This window comes from Brachyhypopomus gauderio, unplaced genomic scaffold, assembly GCF_052324685.1.
Source record: "Brachyhypopomus gauderio isolate BG-103 unplaced genomic scaffold, BGAUD_0.2 sc49, whole genome shotgun sequence".
NCBI lineage: Eukaryota > Metazoa > Chordata > Actinopteri > Gymnotiformes > Hypopomidae > Brachyhypopomus > Brachyhypopomus gauderio.
Window position 1 is genome coordinate 2,397,912 of NW_027506874.1, and position 22,500 is coordinate 2,420,411.

Consider the following 22,500-nt stretch of genomic DNA (forward strand, 5'->3'; position numbering starts at 1 on the left):
AATGACTTTTAATGATAAAAATAATTTATTATAAATAAATATTATATATATAAATTATTTATTATAAATAATATGTATCTTTGTTTGTTCCTAATTATTAGGCCTGTGTAACTTTATTGTGTTCCACAAAGGCACTAACTGATCAGCCAATATGTGTAGCTACAACTTGACACCAACTGAATCAATTTGTAGCAGACTTAATCATCCTATATTGCTAGTGTGTACAATCAGTGTGAGAACTGGTTTTTAGTATTGCACTGCGTTACATTTAATAATTACATCATACAAACGTTATGCCTCAGAGATATAGCATTACACAAAATTATACATACAGCAAACTTATCGCATCGTGTTTCCTCATATTTGATGTTGAGTTCTTGTAGGCTGAAATGTCCACACGTTTGCAGACACAATTGGCAGCGCCAAGGTTGCAAACTCTCACGCATTGAGCGTGAGACACACGCATTTGGCTGTCTTCACACGCTTACACGCCACACATCCGATTTCTCACGCCGAAAAAAATCTAGTTTATTTACCTCTGATCCACATCTATGATTCAATGAGTTACTAGTTCGCTCTGGCGCCAACCACTGGTGATCGATCGATCGCGATATAATACTTAATTTGTGTCCATTTTACACCCCCCCCCCCCCCCCCTCAACAATTTACGTTCACCACCCAAACCCCGACCCCCCACCCCGGTTTAAATCTCACTAAAAGAGATCTTGAAAACTTGGCAACCCTGCAGCGCATTATAGCCTATAGCTGTCCTTTTACACGTTTGTAATATAAACATATGTATGAGGCTGTATGAGGTCAGGGATGCTCGGTAGGTTTTTCAGTCACTTTCTTACTACGGTGGAGAAAGTTTGCGTATGTGATCACGTGATTGACCGGCTTCATTTGATTGGTCACTCATACTCTGGTGACGAGACGTTGGTCAGTCTTCTCACTGAAAAGACGAATTATTTACAAAACGAAAGTAACGGTAGCGCGCGGCGCAAATCCGATTGTAACGGAGTAAAAGTCGCGTTTTTCTCACCACATATTTACTCAAGTAAAAGTAGAAGTCTTTCATATTAAAACTACTCCTACAAGTACATTTTTGTCCAAAAAGCTACTTGAGTAAATGTAATGGAGTAAATGTAACGCATTCCTACCCACCTCTGCATTTGTATTACATACAGGGGCCAGGGTCCACTGGACCCTGGGCTAGTCAAAGTGGGCAATCAACATTGGGTTGGGTAGTATATAGTCGTCAGTATGACTTTAAATGATTTCCAAGTTTGATCAAGGCATGCGTGTGTCGGATATCGCTGCATGATATTTATGTTTACTAAATGTTTTCTTATGTTTAAATGCTTTAATGTTTTTATGTTTATTCTAATTATAATGTTTTATTGTTTATTCTTATTATAAACTCCATTTGTACTGTATTATAACTGTTCTGCAGTGCGACAGAGAAGAGTTCAGCTCTGTACATTTGGGTTTCTGCAGATTGTGGTTCCTCAATACACACAGAATCACCAGATAAATACCTTTCAAGTTTTTTTCAGGGAGAGGGTGGAGGTGGGGGTAGGCAGGGCATTTCTTTGGCTATGCATTCTGGGTCTTGTAGTCCTGATAATGACAACATTAACAGGACAAATAATAAGTAATAGTGATGATGGAGATGCAGGCTGTGTTAGTGCTCTAAAAGACTGAGAAAAACATGAAATATATGTGTATAGATTATAGATATAGAGTGTTCTAATGTGTTAACTACAACCCAGTGTCAGAGTACCTGTGTGTGTTAACTACAACCCAGTGTCAGAGTACCTGTGTGTGTTAACTACAACCCAGTGTCAGAGTACCTGTGTGTGTTAACTACAACCCAGTGTCAGAGTACCTGTGTGTGTTAACTACAACCCAGTGTCAGAGTACCTGTGTGTGTTAACTACATCACAGTGTCACAGTGCTAGTGTGTTAAATAGAATCCCACAGTGCATTGTGGATGAGTTCCAGTGTGTGTTAACTAGGACACTAAGGTGCAGTGTCAGTGCGTGTGTGTGTGTGTATCATGGCAGTCATGGTCTGGTGGTTAGGGAACTGGTCTTGTGACCAGAGGCCATGACTGAGGTGCCCTTGAGCAAGGCACCTAACCCCAACTGCTCCCCGGGCGCCGGGCTAGGGCTGCCCACCGTTCTGGGTACGTGTGATCCACAGCCCCCTAGTAATCACTAGTGTGTGTGTGTGTGTGTTCTAACTGCACAGATGGGTAAAAAGCGGAGGACAAATTTAGATTGCGGTGCAAGATCACAATTGACAAAATATGGCACATTTACATTTTTTTTACATTTTATTTGGACTGGATACGTGTGACTGGATGATGAGGACGGTATTCAGAACTGAGGGGATCATACTGCATGAAGGCCACATAACAGATGTTGATGACAGCTACAGCCAAATACCTACAGAGAGTGAGACAGGACCTGCGAAAAGTGAGACAGGTCCTGAGAAGAGTGGCTCAGCTGAGAGCTCAACTGAATGGGAAGAACCAGATCCTGGAACTCACTTCAAAAAACACTAAAACTGGACAATTATATCCCAATGCGTGCTTTCAGGAAGGCTGTCACAGAGCATTTAGCTGTCAAGTGCAAGTTATACAGATGCTCCTTGATTTATGCATAGCTTTCTTTCTCCTTTCTTTTGTGCCACGTCCTGTTCTGTCGTTGTCGTATGTCAAAGGGCTCTTTGCCTTTTGTCAGCCTGTTATTGTAAATAAGAAAATTCTTAATAATAATCATCATCATCATCATCATCCAGACGATCAACCCCTACTCACCAGTCATCACTTACCCAGCTGGTATTATGAACTGCCCAAAGGAGAAGACAGAAGCCACTGATATCAACACAAGCAAACTCCTTACAGTCCAGAAAGGGTTTAATCCCCAATACAGCACTCTGAGGCTGTACACCGAGTGGGAGGAGGGGGCGGGGTCTAGTGGGGTCTTGATTCGCGAGGTCGTGCACCTCTCGAATTTTGTAACTGCGCGCACCAGGTAAACTTAAGTTAAATATTTATACATATAGTCGAAATGATTCGAAATAATTCGCTTTTTTATTCACATTATTTAATGGTTGCTTATTTTCATCTTAACGTTTTCACGTTCTCTCATGTTTCGTCCTGGAATTACAAGAGGCTCATATTTGTTAACGTAATACAAGAGAACTGTTCAGTCAGATAGCTATTTGTTGTGAAACAAAGTAGTTACAATTTCAAGCATTTTCAAGTACTTTAGCCTAAATTCCAGCACTTTTCAAACCTTTATTAATTTATTCATTTAATATACAGGACATGTTTTCTTTGGAGGAAGTTTGTTTTTATCTGTTTGCTTGTTGAAATATGTTTTCACTTGAAATTACTGACAGATCCATAAGAAAATAGTGCTTTATTCATTTAAGCATTAAATAATATACACTGTGTTAGGTCTTGGTTCAATAGGCTATGTGCAATCATTTCAATAAGTTTTAATTAACATTGAACCAGTCTGGCCCTCGGCTTGTAGCAAATTTGGTTTTTTGGCCCTCGGTGCATTTGACTTTGACATCCCTGCAATAGATATTAACATTTACCACCCAAAACCAAACAAACATTGAACATTGCACTGCGATTGTGCAATAAAAAATCAGCATTCCAAAATTCGACTTCATTGTGAATCTGAAGTTACAGGTAGTTCGTTAATATAGCTTAGGTACTAATGACCAAAAAACAAACAAAATTTATAAATGAATTGCGTGTACATTTCTAGGAATTCAGACATAGCTGCTACCTATGTGAATGAAAACATGTTTTAGTAATTTTGGCTAGGTTTAATGGCTGCCACAACAACCTACGATTGTTAAGTAGCTACTTGTCTAATTTACCTTAAGTAGCTATTAGTTACTGTCCCAGCTAGCAGACTTCACTTCTAAATGAAATTATGCTGATATCGCTTCGTTTAGGATGTGCTTTTGCCATAGCTGTCACTACGTATAACTGGCTAGATATAGATTTATGCAGTGTTTTGGAATGCTGATTTTTTTATTCCACAATCGCAAATTACACAAATATTTAACATTTCAATTGCGTTCAGTTATGCACATGTGTAGTCTAAATTGGGTTTCCAGGTCAAATCGCGTAGTGACAAGTATAATCCAGCCTTTAATTGTCATATAGGCCAAGTGTCACTCCCCAAGACGCAAGAAAAAAGCAAAAATATATAATACTAATAACATGTCACTAACATCACTAGTTGTTTTGGTTTTTTTAGTTTCTGTTCCTTTTGTCCTCATCTATTTAAACTTGCGTTTCATTGTCTCCCACTGACTTTTGTATGTGCGTACCAAACGATTATTCTGTTTGCCTGTCGGTACCAAGGTGGATTATCTGTATGGTTGTATATCTGTATGGAGGAATATCTGTGAAAGTTCAGCCAATAGCTGCAGATGGATATCTTTCTGTCCAATCAGGAGAGTTGCGTCCGGGTCCTCCTTTATCGGGGAGCAAATAAGGAAATGAAGAACAAACATGGCCAAACTCCCTTTCAGGTAATAAAGGGTTAAATTTGATGTTTTTGTCCACCCCTAATCACAATCTTATAGTAATAAAAATGCTGAAATTTAAGTGCTGTAAACTATGTGTGGATAAGTACATGTTGTGTGGGCATATGTTGGTATGTGTGTGTTTTCAGGTTGCTGTAATGGCTGGCCATTTTGAACTTGGAGAGATCATCAAAAATCATAATGACCAAGATATAGGTAAGTTAGTGTATATATGGAGGGAGTTGGGGCTAGATATTCAAAATTATGATAAATCACACAAGGTTTCCAGAGTAACAAGAACTTACTCACCTGGAGACTTGTTCAGAGATGTGCACACACATATACACACACAAACATACACACACACACACTCGTATATATGGATTATAATTGTCTTTACTTATTTCATCTGTATCAGTGTTCATTGTTCTAATTGTCTTCCTCTGTGTTTCTTTCTTGGTTTGTGGTCCTTTCTCTCTCTCCTCTCTGTCTTCTACTCTCTTCTCTCTCTCTCCTACTTTTTCTCTCTCTCTCTCAGTTCCATTTTTGGAGTCTCCCAAATATGTTGCTCACCGTATTGAGAGTGGGCGGGATCTACCAGTGACTATGACCATTCCCCACCCTCATCCCCTCTTACGGGCAAAGAGTGAGAATACTATGGCAACAGCCCCTGAGCCTGTGGCCCCACCCCCCAGCACAGCTGGTGTGCCCCGTGTGCAGGTACCATCCCCAGGATTAAAAAACAGTAAACCTTAGAGACATTTTGTCTCAAAAAGTTCAGATGCAACAATCAAAATTTATATTAATTTTAATCTGTCATTACTAACAATGTCTTGCATTCATTTACTGATTTAATGTAGGAGCAAAGAAATGCAAACTAGTAAAAACGAGTACTACCTGAACTAGAAAAAGTCACACTGTAAATAATATGAAGATCATTCATATCAGTATTTGTAGATACCATCTAATTTCACGATATTTGTCAAAGGTGTTATTCCATAGCCCACTGGCAATTCCTGCGCATTTTAGACACAGCCATTAGGGCATGCGATTCACAAACACAATATTTATACACATTCATTAGGGCATGCGATTCACAAACACAATATTTATACACATTCATTAGGGCATGCGATTCACAAACACAATATTTATACACATTCATTAGGGCATGCGATTCACAAACACAATATTTATACACATTCATTAGGGCATGCCATTCACAAACACAATATTTATACACATTCATTAGGGCATGCCATTCACAAACGCAATATTTATACACATTCATTAGGGCATGCCATTCACAAACACAATATTTATACACATTCATTAGGGCATGCCATTCACAAACACAATATTTATACACATTCATTAGGGCATGCCATTCACAAACACAATATTTATACACATTCATTAGGGCATGCGATTCACAAATATATTGCTGACTTTAATGTTGAAGCTGCTGATAATTTTGCTTGGCCATGTTAAACAGCACAATTCCTCAAAAGACTTCTGGCTTATTTTCTAACCCCATAAAAGTAACATTTTGAAACAGAATTCATTATGTTTTTTTATATATAAGAAATATATCCAATATAAAATATGCTAACCCTGCATCATAATTTAGTATATTGTAATGAAATCAAATGGAAGAGAGTCAGAAGAGAGAGTACAGGTAGCTAGCATGCTAACAGTGGACAACAGACAGCCATAAGAGAACGGTAATCAGACAAGAGAACAGCTCGGTAATCAAACAAGAGGACAGCTCGGTAAACCACACAGAAGCAGTAAAATAAGTGAACAGCTCAGTAAACCACATAGAGAGGCAATAATTCACAATGAATAGGAGAATCAAAGCTGTATAAATAGAAAGTTGAGGGCTGGACAAACACTTATTTTTCACCAAAATTTACTATTAAATTCTTTTAAAATCCTACAGTGTGATTTCCTGGATTTTGTTTTCATTTTGTCTCTCATTAAAGTGTAACTATGATGATATTTATAGACCTTTCTCATCTAACTAGGATTTCACAATCCTTGCACAATCAGTGGCTGACTGTGTATAATAATTTATATTACATTATCTATACATGATAATGCATAATCTGCACATGACAATACATTATTTCTACATTATAATACTGTGTAGACATGCTGCCCACTCTCGGCAGGATGGAGGGCATGAAAGCTCAAAACTGTTTATTGTTTTTCTGGAGTTTTGTATTTGTTATTGTCAAAATGCGCTCAAGCTCAGATAAATGAAAGGATGGTTAGGTGTGTGGAGCCTGAATGGCTGTGTGATTGTGTCTATGGACATTTAGTTATGAATCTTAATTGATTGCATATTCTGCTATGTATTGCAACTGAATTTATTGTCAAGCACAATATCTATGTGTGAGCATTCTTGGCATATAAAGCCTGTTTCTGGTTAGTAACCAGTGGCCAATAAGGGTAGCAGCCATGATGACAGTAGCAATTAACAAACCAGTAACATTGTTTTATAAAAAGTAATAATTATGAAGTAATAAAGTAATAAACAATGACATTGGATTTTAAAAAGTTTTAAAGACTTTTGACTCACACATTCATCTTGACTCCTCCCAAAATCCAAGATGGCAGCATGTCCTTTTTGTCTGCTCTATGTCTGTTTGTTTTTAAAAAAAATGATGATTTTAATACATCTTTCATACTGAATTTGTTTTCTGAAATAGGCTCCAAGTAACAATTTATTTTAGTAACTTGAGCTATATTGTCTGAAGTTTAGTTTGAGGCTTAGCATAGCCCTTGCTAAATGCTAATCTGTAGCCCCAGACCGGATTGCAGTGTGGATCATTCATTAAGGCCTGCAGGTTGATCTTCCATGGTGGATATTTCACTGAGGCATACACCTTGATATTTCACTGATGTCTGAAGATTGCTGTTCTACGGTGGATACCTGTTGAGGTCTGCAAGTTTGTGTTTTGCGGTGGATTTTTAGTGATGCCTGCAGGTTTATGTTTCTGGGGTGGATATTTACTACAGCCTGTAAGTTGCTGTTTTGCACTGAGATGCAAACTGGTTGCTGTTTGGCAGAAATTACAACCATATCGAAGACAATGGCACTTCTGTTGTGTTTATTGTTCCTTGTGGTTATATGGGACCTAGAGACAAGTGGTTGCTACTTGAAGTAGTATTTGTACTACTTCGGACAAAGTAACCTATTAGCCACCTGTCATGATTGTACTTATGCCAGTGATATTGTGCAACCTGTACAATCACCAAAAACTCTGGCAAATTACATTTATCTGCTCTGTGTATAGATTTACCTAAACTTCAAAGCCTTGTAGTTTTGCAAAATTATCTCTACTTTCAAATGAGATCCATGTCTGGTCTTAAATTACTTAATCTCAATGTTTGCAGCTTGTTAGCACTGAAGCATTGCAGTCTTTAAAGCATCTTTTGTCTAAACTAAATTATAGTGAACTTCTTTTGGCTGGTGACTTCAATTGGGACTGGCTTAACAAAGTTTCTGATATCAAAAATCTTTGTGACTCTTAATCTCACACAGTTAGTGAACCTACCCACTCGACCAAATCCTAAAAACCCAGACAAGTCAACTTTGATTGACCTTATTCTCACTAGTGCTCCTCATTCTCCTCTCTAGGAGTTTTTTTGTAACGATTTAAGTGATCATTGTATTGTAGCGGTTACGACCGTCGGAGGCAGAAGTAAAGCAAAAGCAAGAAAGTGAATATTTATTAAAAAAAAGAAGTTACAAAACGCTACACTACAACATAGAAAGTAGAGAGGGACAACAATCAGACGGGAACACGAGACAACTAGATAAAGGCGACAAGTACAGGATATAACAAACTAAACGTAGAACTATAATATGAACAAGAGAGCAGTGACTAACGGAAGAGAGATCAGAGAAAACAAAGCTAGACAACGGACGAGACTTAACCAGACAACAACTGAACACAACAAGGTCAACATAAATGAATAAGCAAACTAGAATACAGAGGAGTTCTACTGGAGTTTAACATAAGCAATAGGGAAACGAACCACAAAGCAATTGATAAATGAGACCGACTACACAGAGCAGAAGGGCAATGGGGAGAAAACATAAACTAACATAAGCAACCAGCCACAAAACTAAGAGTAAGATCAGGCATAAGGCTACACAGGGAACCATGGAAGAGTAGTAGAGCAAGGAGGGACTCACATACAATAACCGACGACAAGAGGTAGAACGGAGGGGTTTAAATACACTGACAACATGACGGTGAATCGAGACACAGGTGGGAACAATGAGGACAGGGGCGTGGCAGACAGAGGGAGAAACCATGGGAATGGGGAAACTAGGCGGGACCAGGGAGGAGGGAGGGGCTGGACGTGACAGTAGCCATTATCGGAAACACCAAGGTGCCTAAAACTAAACACCGTATTATTGATAAAAGGTCTTAAACATTTTAATGAACAGGCCTATCATCATGAATTGTCTAATGTTGATTGGAAGATGTTAAAGTTGATACCAGATGTAGGATATAGATGTGGGAATTTTTTAGAGAAACGTTTATGGAAATTATAAATAAACATGCACCTTTAAAGAGTTTTATCTCTCTCAACTGAAAATTTAAATAATCCACAGAAACTTTGGAAAGTTATTAAGTCACTTTCTGTAAGTAAAAGCATCAAGAATCTGCCTACATATATATTAAATGGTTCTACTCCTGTCTATAAAAGTGAAGTTTTAAATTGTTTTAATAAGCATTTTATAAATTCTAGTTTTCTTTTTGAATCTACTGGGACTGTTTCTTCAAACCCCTGCACACTTCTTCCAGTTTATAGAGGAGATTTGTTTCATTTTGTACCTTTTTCTGTGCAGGATGTTCATAAAGCCCTCAAAACTTTAGATCACAGAAAATCACCAGGCCCCAATTTAATAGCTCCATATTTTTAAAAAATGGCAGCGGACTTTGTGGCTGAGCCTCTTACAATTCTTTTTAACTGCAATTTTAACAAATTATAGACCAATATCCAACCTATCAGTCTTAGCCAAAATTCTTGAAAGTCAAGTAAAAGAATTTTTGCATCAAAATAACATTCTATCAACACATCAATCCGGATTCAGAAAAAAAACAGTACCATCACGACAGCAATGAAGTTGGTAAATGACATCATTGTTATACTTGATAAAAAACAACATTGTGCATCTTTATTCATTGATTTGTCAAAAGAATTTGACACTGTTGATCACAATATTTTGAAACTTAGACTGCATTAGTCTGGATTTTCAGAACAGTCAGTAGCTTGGTTCTCAAACTATCTTAGTAATAGGTCTCAATGTGTCAAACATGATGGTTTGTGTTCTGAATTTTTATCCGTTCATAAAGGGGTGACACAGGGTTCTGTGTTGGGCCCACTTTTATTTATTTATATCAATTATATGGGTCTAAATACACCCGATGCAACCCTCCATTTTTATGCTGATGACAGTAATTTACAGTTGTGGACCAACTCTTGCTCAAGCTGTAAAATCTTTACAGAAAGCCTTTACAACTGTTCAGTACTCACCAAAACATTTGAAACTTGTTCTTAATCCTGATAAAACAAAGTTTATGTTGTTCACCTGCAGTAAAACGCTACCTAAAAAGGTTCCCACAGTGTCCACTATAGAGGGCAGAGAAATAGAGGTGGTTCACACTTATAAATACTTGGGTGTCGTAATTGATGACTCACTCTCTTTTAAACCACATATAGGAAATCTTTTGAAGAAGTTGAGGCTAAATTGGGTTTTTATTTTCGAAATAAGCTTTATTTTTCTTTTAATGTAATAAAGCGATGTGTTGCTGCAATGTTTTTATCTGTATTGGATTATGGAGATAATTTGTACATGAATGCTTCTGCTCTGTCAGGGCAGACCCCAGCGCTGCCCCGCCCATGACCACCATAGGGCGCTCGCGGTCTACTTCCAGTAGACCCAATCAGCGAAAATGAGATCCAGCTTTCTCGTGCCCTATTTAGGGAGGATAGCTGCCATTGCATCTTCGCTGAGTTGTTTGTTTTCTCCAGAGCAGTCAGCCGGTAACGTTTTTTCTGGTGTTCTCCACGTTGCTTTTTCTCTCTCTCTTCTCTCGAGCTGTTTTCTTCAAGTGTTTCACTTCTGCGCCCGTTTGGGTCCTTCTCAAGTTTTCCCCCTGCTGTATTTTTCTCTCGTTTCTCTCTCTCATCGTTTTGGGAAGTTTTTATTTTTCGCTGTTCCATTTTTGGTGAGCTGGCTCTTCCCCCGGTGGTTTTTGTTTCCCTTTTGTTATCGTTCTTTTCGCGTTGAGTATATTTCCGCATCTCTTTAGTTTCATGGTTTTGCATTTCCTTTGTTTTGTTGCATACATCGCGTTGAGCAGTTCCGCGTTTCTTTTGTTTTTGCGCGCTGTGTTATTCGTAGGCTACTTACCTCGCGTTGAGTTTATTCCACGTTTCTTTTCTGTTGGTGGTTTTCCTTCGTGCTGCCTACACGAAGACATTTTCTTTTGTATATTTTCCCGCGAACGTTTTGGCGGTGGTCTCGGTTTTTTGTTTTGTTTTGTGGTTTTGGCGTTTGGGTTTAATTCAACCCTACACGGTGTATGCGCGTTCGCGTACCGCCGCATAAGACCACAAGGTTTATGCGCGTTCGCGTGTCCCCGCATAACAGAACAACTCAGCCTTAAAACATGAACCCAGCCACACCACAAAACATGGCGGACTTGAGTGCTGCAGTCATGCATCAGGGTCAGATGTTGAACAGCCACAAAAAGACCCTGCAACATATACTGGCTCAGCTGCAGAGTATGACCGTGACGCTACAGGCTGCCACTCAAGCCGTTGCTCCGCCCGTGGTTCCTCCCGTGCCTCCTGTGGTCCAGGCACAGACAGTACTCGCCCTGCCTGCACCTAAGCATTTCTCCGGAGACCCAGAGGAGTGTAGAGGCTTTCTGTTACAATGTTCTCTTATTTTCGAACAACAGCCGTCACGCTTCCCCACTGAGAGAGCCAAGGTGGCCTACGTGATGGCTCTCCTCTCCGGGAAGGCATTGTCATGGGCAACCCCTGTGTGGGAGAACCAGCCTGATGTATGCACATCCTTTGAGCGTTTCTCCGAGGCCATGCGGCAGGCATTCAATTATCCTGCCTCTGGGGGGGTAGTGGGCAGTCGCCTGTTACGGCTACGCCAAGGCAGGCAATCTGTGGCTGACTACTCCCTGGAGTTCAGAACGCTGGCCGCGGAGAGTAAATGGGGACCCACAGCCCTGACGGCTGTCTATCAGGAGGGCCTAAACGACAACCTGAAAGACGAGCTGGCCGTCCGAGAACCCCCTGATAGCCTCAATGCATGTATTGACCTCACGGTCAGGTTGGATAACCGGCTGCGGGAGCGTACTCAGCAGCACCGGTCCCAAGCCACCAGTGCCACGCACTCAGTAGGCTCTTCCGCCAATAGTAGCGAGAACCAAGAACGACACCAAGAGCAGCCCATGCAGATAGGTCAGGCCCGATTAGACCCGCTTGAAAGAGAGTCACAGATGCGGGAGGGTCGGTGTCTGTATTGTGGCACAGAGGGGCACAAACGCACCACATGCCCTAGCCTACAGGGAAAAGGGGGGGGTCCGCCGGTAGACGGGAGGCCTTCGGCGGGCCCTTTGGGTTCTCCCCATCCTAACGGTTTGACCCTTCATGCCGCACTGTCATGGCGAGGTTCAGCCGAACACAGGCTGCTTGCGTTCGTAGACTCAGGGGTGGACGGTCATTTCATTGACGCTGGTCTGGTTACAGTTCTCGGGGTGCGTTTGGTCCCGCTTAGTACGCCGCTGGCTGTGGCTGCTGTGGACGGCAGGTCACTGTCCTCAGGGGGGGTCGCTGACCAGACGGTGCCGTTAACCCTAACAATAGGAGGGCACACCGAACACGTAGCCCTCTATGTCATTAGGGCCCCCAAAACGCCATTGATCCTCGGCGTTCCCTGGCTGCAACGCCATAACCCAGAGGTAGACTGGCTCAACCTGACGGTCAGTCGCTGGGGCCCTATGTGTAAGGGCTCCTGTCTCCTGGCTCCCAGGACCGGCCATCCCGACAGGCCGCCCGAGGTGATCGACCTGAGCCGGGTTCCTTCCGAGTACCACGACCTGAAGGACGTATTCAGTAAATGCCAGGCGGGTTACCTTCCTCCTCACAGGCCTTATGATATCGCCATCGACCTGCTGCCAGGTACCTACCCTCCCCAGGGTAGACTCTTTTCCCTCGCTGTGCCTGAACGCAAGGCTATGGAGCAGTACATTCAGGAGTCCCTGGCTGCTGGTCTCATTCGGCCTTCCACCTCCCCTGCTGGGGCCGGTTTCTTCTTTGTCGGGAAGAAAGACGGTGGGTTGAGGCCGTGCATTGACTACCGGGGCCTCAATAAGATCACGGTGAAAGACCGTCACTCGCTGCCCCTTATGGCGACCGCATTTGAGTCCCTACAACAGGCCGCGGTCTTCACCAAGCTGGACCTGCGGAGCGCGTACAATCTGGTTCGAGTTAGAGAGGGGGACAAATGGAAGACCGCGTTCATCACCCCGTCAGGTCATTACGAATACCTGGTCATGCTGTTCGGGCTAATGAACGCTCCCGCGGTCTTTCAGAGGTTCATCAATGAGGTCCTGAGAGAGGCCTTAGACCGATATGTGTACGTCTACCTTGACGATATATTGATTTATAGCCGCTCACAGCAGGAACACGCCAAACACGTACGTCGGGTTCTCCAACTGCTGTTGGAGTGTCACCTGTACGTCAAGTTGGAGAAGTCTGTTTCATGCCAGGGAGGTGTCCTTTCTGGGCTTTATAATTTCTCAAAATAAGCTGGCTATGGATCCTGCTAAGACCAAGGCCGTGGCTCAGTGGCCAGTCCCCACAACACTTCGCCAGGTCCAACGCTTTTTAGGTTTTGCCAATTTCTATAGGCGCTTTATCAAAGATTACAGCAAAACAGCCGCTCCTCTTACCGCTCTGACCAGGAAGTCCCCTGGGCCGTTCACCTGGACTCCTGGGGCACAGAAGGCTTTCGACACCCTTAAGGCACTTTTCGTGACGGCCCCTGTTCTCACCGTACCCGACCCTGACCTCCCGTTTGTAGTGGAGGTTGACGCCTCTGACGAAGGGGTCGGGGCTGTGCTGTCCCAGAGGACAGGGGAACCACCCAAGCTCCATCCATGTGCCTTTTTCTCGCACCGTCTTACGCCCGCCGAGCGTAATTACGACATCGGGGACAAAGAGTTGTTAGCCGTCAAGGCGGCTTTGCAAGAATGGCGGCATTGGTTAGAGGGGGCCAAGCACCCCTTCTTGGTGTGGACGGACCACAAAAACCTGGCCTACCTTCAACAGGCCAAACACCTGAACCCCAGGCAGGCCAGGTGGTCCTTGTTTTTCAGTCGCTTCGACTTCACCTTGTCCTATCGTCCGGGCTCCAAAAATACCAAGCCTGATGCCCTATCTCGCCAATGGGAACCGCAGTTGGTCCTGTGGTCCCTGGCGCCATATTGCCAGCCACCAAGATCATAGCGCCCATTCAATGGGACATCGAAGCCGCCGTCAGACAGGCACTCATGGCGGAGCCCGATCCAGGAGGTGGGCCACCTGGGCGGCTGTACGTCCCCTCTGACCAACGGAAAGGGGTCATGCAATGGGGGCACTCCTCACTGTTCACCACTCATCCCGGGTCACGCCGGACCACGGAGTTCATCCGCAGACGGTTTTGGTGGCCCGGTATGGTAAAGGACATTGAAGGCTTTGTGGCAGCTTGTACGGTGTGTACCAGCAGCAAGACCCCTAGGTCCAAGCCCTTGGGGCTCTTGCACCCCCTCCCGGTGCCTTCACGTCCATGGTCCCATGTCTCTATGGACTTTGTGGGAAACACCGCTATCCTGGTAGTAGTCGACCGGTTCTCCAAGGCGGCCAAGTTCGTGGCCTTGCCCAAATTGCCCTCTGCCCAAGAAACTGCCCGTCTGTTCTTGGAGCACGTGGTGCGGTCTCATGGGTTCCCGGTCGATGTGGTCTCCGACAGGGGACCCCAGTTCACCAGCCGGTTCTGGATGGCCTTTCTCGGTTTACTGGGGGCTAAGGCCAGTCTGTCCTCGGGTTTTCACCCCCAGTCCAACGGCCAGACCGAGAGGGTCAACCAAGACCTAGAACAGACCTTGCATTGTCTGGCCTCCGCTTGTCCGTCATCCTGGGCCGAACGCCTGATTTGGGCTGAGTACGCCCACAACACGCTGTGGCATTCGTCCCTGGGGATGTCGCCGTTTGAGTGTCTCTACGGGTACCCCCCTCCTATGTTTGCTGACCAGGAGAGCAAGGTCGCGGTGCCTGGGGCCCGGGCTCTTGTCAAGCGATCTGTCAGGGCAGGCCCCAGCGCTGCCCCACCCATGACCACCAGAGGGCGCTCGCGGTATACTTCCAGTAGACCTAATCAGCGAAAATGAGATCCAGCTTTCTCGTGCCCTATTTAGGGAGGATAGCTGCCATCGCATCTTCGCTGAGTTGTTTGTTTTCTCCAGAGCAGTCAGCCGGTAACGTTTTTTCTGGTGTTCTCCACGTTGCTTTTTCTCTCTCTCTTCTCTCGAGCTGTTTTCTTCAAGTGTTTCACTTCTGCGCCCGTTTGGGTCCTTCTCAAGTTTTCCCCCTGCTGTATTTTTCTCTCGTTTCTCTCTCTCATCATTTTGGGAAGTTTTTATTTTTCGCCGTTCCATTTTTGGTGAGCTGGCTCTTCCCCCGGTGGTTTTTGTTTCCCTTTTGTTATCGTTCTTTTCGCGTTGAGTATATTTCTGCGTCTCTTTAGTTTCATGGTTTTGCATTTCCTTTGTTTTGTTGCATACATCGCGTTGAGCAGTTCCGCGTTTCTTTTGTTTTTGCGCGCTGTGTTTTTCGTAGGCTACTTACCTCGCATTGAGTTTATTCCGCGTTTCTTTTCTGTTGGTGGTTTTCCTTCGTGCTGCCCACATGAAGACGTTTTCTTTTGTATATTTTCCCGCGAACGTTTTGGCGGTGGTCTCAGTTTTTTGTTTTGTTTCGTGGTTTTGGGTTTGATTCAACCCTACACGGTGTATGCGCGTTCGCGTACCGCCGCATAAGACCACGAGGTTTATGCGCGTTCGCGTGTCCCCGCATAACATGCTCATTGTCTTCAAAGGATTGATGCTGTTTATCATGCTGCTTTAAGGTTTATCACTAATTGCAAGATGTCCACTCATCACTGTGAATTATATTCCCGAACTGGCTGGTCTGCATTGGCCATTTGAAGGGCGTGTGATTGGTATACTCTTATTAATAAGGCAATATTGGGAATTCTGCCTACGTATCTCTCCACTTTAGTCACTCTGAGTAATGTTAATTCATATTCTGTCCGTTCTCAAGATTATCTGTTGCTTTCTGTCCCTTTTGCCTGAATGGACTTGGCTAAAAGGGCTTTTGTCTACTCTGCACCTCATACATGGAACTTGTTACAGAAAGATTGGAAATTAACTGAGTTAATTTCTTTGAACACTTTTAAATCCAATCTGAGAGTTTTTGAGGCAGACTCCATGACATGCACTTGATTTTCATAAGGTGTTTGAATAATTTTGTCTTATGTGTAAAATGCAACTGTGTTGTGTTTGCTGCCCTTTTGGCCAGGTCTACCTTGAAAAGGAGATTTCTAATCTCAATGGGATATTTCCTGGTAAAATAAAATAATAATAATAATAAAAAAGAGTATTAGGTAGTATTAATTATAGTTAGTTGTATTAATAGATAGTATTAATTAGTTTAGATACTAAAACGCCCCCTTCTATCCTCTCTCCCCACTCCCTCTACTCTCTCACCTCTCTCCTCTCCTCTCTCCCATCTTATCTCTTCTGCTCCATTGCCCTCCCTTGTCCTTCCCGCCCCTCCATTCTCCTCCCCTCTTCTCTCTTCGTCTTTTCTGAAGGGGTCACGTCGAGCCTCATTTGCCCTGAGAAGCTCCAGTAGTCCTCGTGGGACGCGAACTCGCTCACCGTCTCGAGGCAGAGGGGCAGCAGAACCTGACACCAAGCTGCAGAAACAGCGAGGCAGGCAGGGGTGAGACCCTGGGGCTGGGAAACCTCTCTCGCAGTCTCACTTCTCTTCCCTCTGTCTGTTATAGTCTAACTACACTTTGGGCTGTCTGTCTGTTTAATTCTGATGGTTTCTCTAGCGTGATGTCAACGATGGTTTCCTCTCCTTCTGAAGGGCTGGTGCCAGTCAGAGGAGGAGGCTGTATAGTGCTGTCCCGGGTCGGGTATTTGTAGCGACGCGGTCTCACTCTGCCCAGGGCGAGCGCGAGATCACCTTAAGCAAGGGTGACAAGGTCAAAGGTCAGATCTGTTCAAGCTTTATGCCTTTTAGCATATGCTTTATGGTACCAACAACAGCAATTTTCTGTTTGTGTGTGCATGTATGAGTGTGAGCACATACACGTGTCCATGTGTGTGTGTGTGTGTGTACATATGTCCAGAGGTGGGTAGAGTATTCAACAATTTTACTCAAGTAAAAGTACTGTTACTTGAACCAAATGTTACTCAAGTAAAAGTAAAAGTATGCATCCAAAAATTTACTTGAGTAAAAGTAAAAAAGTACTTTGATTAAAAGCTACTCAAGTAGTGAGCAAATGCATGAGTACTGTCTCATGTCAATAAATTACATCATGGGAAATTGAATTACTGGAAACAATGACTTTTAATGATAACAAAAATAATTTATTATAAATATAATATATAAATAATATGTATTTTTGTTTGTTCCTATTTATTAGGCCTGTGTAACTTTAATGTGTTCCACAAAGGCACTAACTGATGAGACTGTCAACCAATACGTGTAGCTACAACTTGACGCCAACTGAATCAATTTGTAGCAAACTTAATCATCATATATTGCTAGTGTGTACCACGGTCTCTGGTGTATACACTCAGAGTGTGAACTGGTTTTTAGTATTGCACTGCGTTACATTTAATAATTACATCATACAAACGTTATGCCTCAGAGATATAGCATTACACAACATTATACATATGGCAAACTTATCGCATCGCAGGGTTGCCAACTCTCACGCGTTGAGCGTGAGACACACGCATTTGACAGTCTTCACACGCTCACATGCCACACTTCCGATATCTCACGCCGAAAAAAATAATCTAGTTTATTTACCGCTGATCCATATCTGAGTTACTAGTTCGCTCTGGCGACCTCGCGCATCGTGTTTCCTCAAATTTGATATTGAGTTCTTGTAGGCTGAAATGTCCACACGTTTGGCAGACCCAACTGACAGCGCATTATATAACTGTCCTTTTTACATGTTTGTAATATAAACATTGGCTGTATGAGGTCAGGGATGCTCGGGAGGTTTTTCTGTCACTTTCTTGCTACCGGTTGAGAAAGTTTGCATATGTGATCACGTGACTGACCGGCTTCATTTGATTGGTCACTCATACTCGGGTGACGAGACGTTGGTCAGTCTTCTCACTGAAAAGACGAATTATTTACAAAACGAAAGTAATGGTAGCGCTCGGCGCAAATCCGATTGTAACGGAGTAAAAGTCGCGTTTTCTCAGCACATATTTACTCAAGTAAAAGTAGAAGTCGTTCATATTAAAACTACTCTTACAAGTACATTTTTGTCCGAAAAGCTACTTGAGTAAATGTAACGGAGTAAATGTAACAGAGTAAATGTAACGCGTTCCTACCCACCTCTGCATATGTCTGTATGTGTGAGCGCATATGCTTGTGTCTGTACATATGCCCGTGTCTGTGTATACATGCGCATGTGTGTTTGTGTGTGTGTAACAGTTTTGAGTGTTGGAGAAGGGGGATTCTGGGAAGGAACAGTCAAAGGACACACTGGCTGGTTCCCTTCAGACTGTGTAGAGGAGGTGATACCCCAGAACCAGGAACAAAGACCAGGTACACACACACATGCCGACACATACAGAAGCAAATACATGTGCACACACATAAGCATGCACGCACATACACACACATTTACATTTACATTTAGGGCATTTAGCGAATGCTTTGATTCAGAGTGACTTCCAAAGTGCTTTGCCATCTGCTCACAGATGCATCTTAGATAGTACTACTAAACTACAGGAATCAATGTCATTATCAGAGGTGGGTAGAGTATTCAACAATTTTACTCAAGTAAAAGTACTGTTACTTGAACCAAATGTTACTCAAGTAAAAGTAAAAGTATGCATCCAAACATTTACTTGAGTAAAAGTAAAAAAGTGCATTGATTAAAAGCTACTCAAGTAGTGAGTAAATGCATGAGTACTGTCTCGTGTCAATAAATTACATCATGGGAAATATAATTACTGGAAACAATGACTTTTAATGATAACAAAAATAATTTATTATAAATAAATATAATATATAAAATTTATTTATTATAAATAATTAGTATTTTTGTTTGTTCCTAATTATTAGGCCTGTGTAACTTTAATGTGTTCCACAAAGGCGCTAACTGATGAAACTGTCAGTCAATACGTGTAGCTACAACTTGACACCAACTGAATCAATTTGTAGCAAACTTTTGTTCCACTAAATCATCATATATTGCTAGTGTGTACACTCAGAGTGTGAACTGGTTTTTAGTATTGCACTGCGTTACATTTAATAATTACATCATACAAACGTTATGCCTCAGAGATATAGCATTACACAAAATTATACATACAGCAAACTTATCGCATCGTCATATTTGATGTTGAGTTCTTGTAGGCTGAAATGTCCACACGTTTGGCAGACACAACTGACAGCACATTATATAAATGTCCTTTTTACACGTTTGTAATGTGAACATTGGCTGTATGAGGTCAGGGATTCTTGGGAGGTTTTTCTGTTACTTTCTTGCTATTGGTGGAGAAAGTTTTGCGTATGTGATCACGTGACTGACCGGCTTCATTTGATTGGTCACTCATACTCAGGTGACGAGACGTTGGTCAGTCTTCTCACTGAAAAGACGAATTATTTACAAAACTAAAGTAACGGTAGCGCGCAACCTAAAGAAGCAGAGCTAAGCTTAGAAGTGTCTGAACAGTGAGGAAGCAGGAAGAAACACACAGCCGGAAGCACACACAAACACATGAACATTCTCAAGCACACAAACATACATTTGGCCATACATAAACATACACAAACATATAGGTGGACATACACAAACATATGCAAACACATGTGGACATACACAAATATACATAAACACATTTGGACATATCTTCTCCGAGGTTCACCTGGGGAGTAACACTGCAGTCGGAGCCTACAATACCAGTATCATCACTCCGACACGGAATGAAAACCTGGCGTTCATCACAAGACATTTACACTGGCAATATCAACACCCAGAACTTTCATTCTAGTTACCTTATACTTAGCCTGATTGTGTGATTTGTTTGTGACTTGTGTATTCGTCTGTATAATTTGTTTTTGTGTAATTTGTGTGTTAACGGGCCGCCCAATGGAGGATGGGTTCCCTTTTGAGTCTTGGTCCTCCCAAGGTTTCTTCCTAATCCCCACCATCATAGGGAGTTTTTCCTTGCCACTGTCGCCTTTGGCTTGCTCATTAGGCTTTTGGACCCATAGTATTGTTAACCTTGTAAATCCTGTAAAGCGCTTTGTGACAACATATGTTGTGAAAAGCGCTGTACAAATATATTTGATTTGAGTTGATTTGATATAAACACATATGTGGACATACACAAACTGCAAATGTGCATGTAACAGCAGTAAACGGCAGTGAACGAGCAAGGGTGTGTGTGTGTGTGTATGTGTGTGTGTGATAGAATTCAGTGAGATCAATGAAGTGCATAGGGTTGAAATGAGATGTGTTGTTCAGTGATGAGTGTGTGGTGTGTGTGTTGGGGTACAGTGAGTGTGTGTGGTGGGGTTTAGTAGGTTTGTGGCATGTGTGGTGGGGTACAGTGAGTGTGTGGTGGGGTTCAGTGAGTGTGTGATGGGGTTCAGTGAGTGTGTGGTGTATGTGGTGGGGTACAGTGAGTGTGTGGTGTGTGGTTGGGTACAGTGAGTGTGTGGTGGGTACAGTGAGTGTGTGGTGTGTGTGGAGGGGTACAGTGAATGTGTGGCGTGTGTGGTGGGGTACAGTGTGTGTGTGTTGGGTTCAGTGAGTGTGTGATGGGGTTCAGTGAGTGTGGTGTATGTGGTGGGGTACAGTGAGTGTGGTGTGTGGTTGGGTACAGTGAGTGTGTGGTGGGTACAGTGAGTGTGTGGTGTGTGTGGAGGGGTACAGTGAATGTGTGGCGTGTGTGGTGGGTACAGTGTGTGTGTGGTGGGGTTCAGTGAGTGTGTGGTGTGTGTGTTGGGGTACAGAGAGTGTGGCATGTGTGGTGGGGTACAGTGAGTGTGTGTGGTGGGGTACAGTGAGTGTGTGGCATGTGTGATGGGGTACAGTGAGTGTGTAGCGTGTGTGATGGGGTACAGTGAGTGTGTGGCGTGTGTGGTGGGGTACAGTGAGTGTGTGGCGTGTGTGGTGGGGTACAGTGAGTGTGTGGCATGTGTGGTGGGGTACAGTGAGTGTGTGGCGTGTGTGGTTGGGTACAGTGAGTGTGTGGTTGGGGTACAGTGAGTGTGTGGCGTGTTGGGTGGGGTTCAGTGAGTGTGTGGCGTGTGTGGTGGGGTACAGTGAGTGTGTGGTGTGAGTGGTGGGGTACAGTGAGTGTGTGGTGTGTGTGTGTTGGGGTACAGTGAGTGTGTGGAGTGTGTGGTGGGGTACAGTGAGTGTGTGGTGGGGTACAGTGAGTGTGTGGTGTGTGTGGTGGAGTACAGTGAGTGTGTGGTGTGTGTGGTGGGGTAAAGTGAGTGTGTGGTGTGTGTGGTGGGGTACAGTGAGTGTGTGGCGTGTGTGGTGGGGTACACTGAGTGTGTGGTTGGGGTTCAGTGAGTGTGTGGTGTGTGTGGTGGGGTACAGTGAGTGTGTGGCGTGTGTGGTGGGGTACAGTGAGTGTGTGGTTGGGGTTCAGTGAGTGTGTGGTGTGTGTGGTGGGGTTTAGTGAGTGTGTGGTGTGTGTGGTGGGGTACAGTGAGTGTGTGGTGTGTGTGGTGGGGTACAGTGAGTGTGTGGTTGGGGTACAGTGAGTGTGTGGTGTGTGTGTGGTGGGGTTCAGTGAGTGTGTGGTGTGTGTGGTGGGGTTCAGTGAGTGTGTGGTGGGGTTCACTGAGTCGTTTACTGAGAGTAGAAGCTGTTCCTGAGTCTGATTGTCCTGCACTTCACACTCCTGTAGCGTCTGCCTGAAGAGAAAGGGGTGTTAGTGTGGAGTAGGGTTAGTGTGGAGTAGGGTTAGGGTGGTTAGTGTGGAGTAGGGTTAGTGTGGAGTAGGGTTAGGGTGGTTAGTGTGGAGTAGGGTTAGTGTGGAGTAGGGTTAGGGTGGTTAGTGTGGAGTAGGGTTAGTGTGGAGTAGGGTTAGGGTGGTTAGTGTGGAGTAGGGTTAGTGTGGAGTAGGGTTAGGGTGGATAGTGTGGAGTAGGGTTAGTGTGGAGTAGGGTTAGGATGGTTAGTGTAGAGTAGGGTTAGTGTGGAGTAGGGTTAGGGTGGTTAGTGTGGAGTAGGGTTAGTGTGGAGTAGGGTTAGGTTGGTTAGTGTGGAGTAGGGTTAGGATGGAGTAGGGTTAGTGTGGAGTAGGGTTAGGGTGGTTAGGGTGGAGTAGGGTTAGGGTGGTTAGTGTGGAGTAGGGTTAGTGTGGTTGGGGTGGTTAGGGTTAGGGTGGAGTAGAGAATTAAGGTATGAAAGGTAAATACATGCAATGTCTTCAGCCACATACACGGGTGTATTGCACATCTGTGTCTGTAATGTGTACTTATGTCTGTACTTACATCTGTGTCTGTATTGTGTACTTATGTCTGTACTTACATCTGTGTCTGTATTGTGTACTTATGTCT

At 43.4% G+C, this 22,500-nt stretch overlaps 1 protein-coding gene across 1 annotated transcript in view; it reads left to right on the forward strand.

The window, feature by feature from the left end:
• The window catches only part of LOC143487685 (SH3 and multiple ankyrin repeat domains protein 1), a 96,864-nt gene that overhangs the window by 38,641 nt on the left and 35,723 nt on the right, over positions 1-22,500 (forward strand). Inside the window, exons 9-14 of the mRNA XM_076986753.1 lie at positions 4,492-4,569; positions 4,713-4,779; positions 5,102-5,283; positions 16,526-16,656; positions 16,807-16,931; positions 18,400-18,513. Of these exons, the coding sequence (XP_076842868.1) occupies positions 4,492-4,569; positions 4,713-4,779; positions 5,102-5,283; positions 16,526-16,656; positions 16,807-16,931; positions 18,400-18,513 (697 nt within the window). The remainder of the gene's footprint in view (positions 1-4,491; positions 4,570-4,712; positions 4,780-5,101; positions 5,284-16,525; positions 16,657-16,806; positions 16,932-18,399; positions 18,514-22,500) is intronic.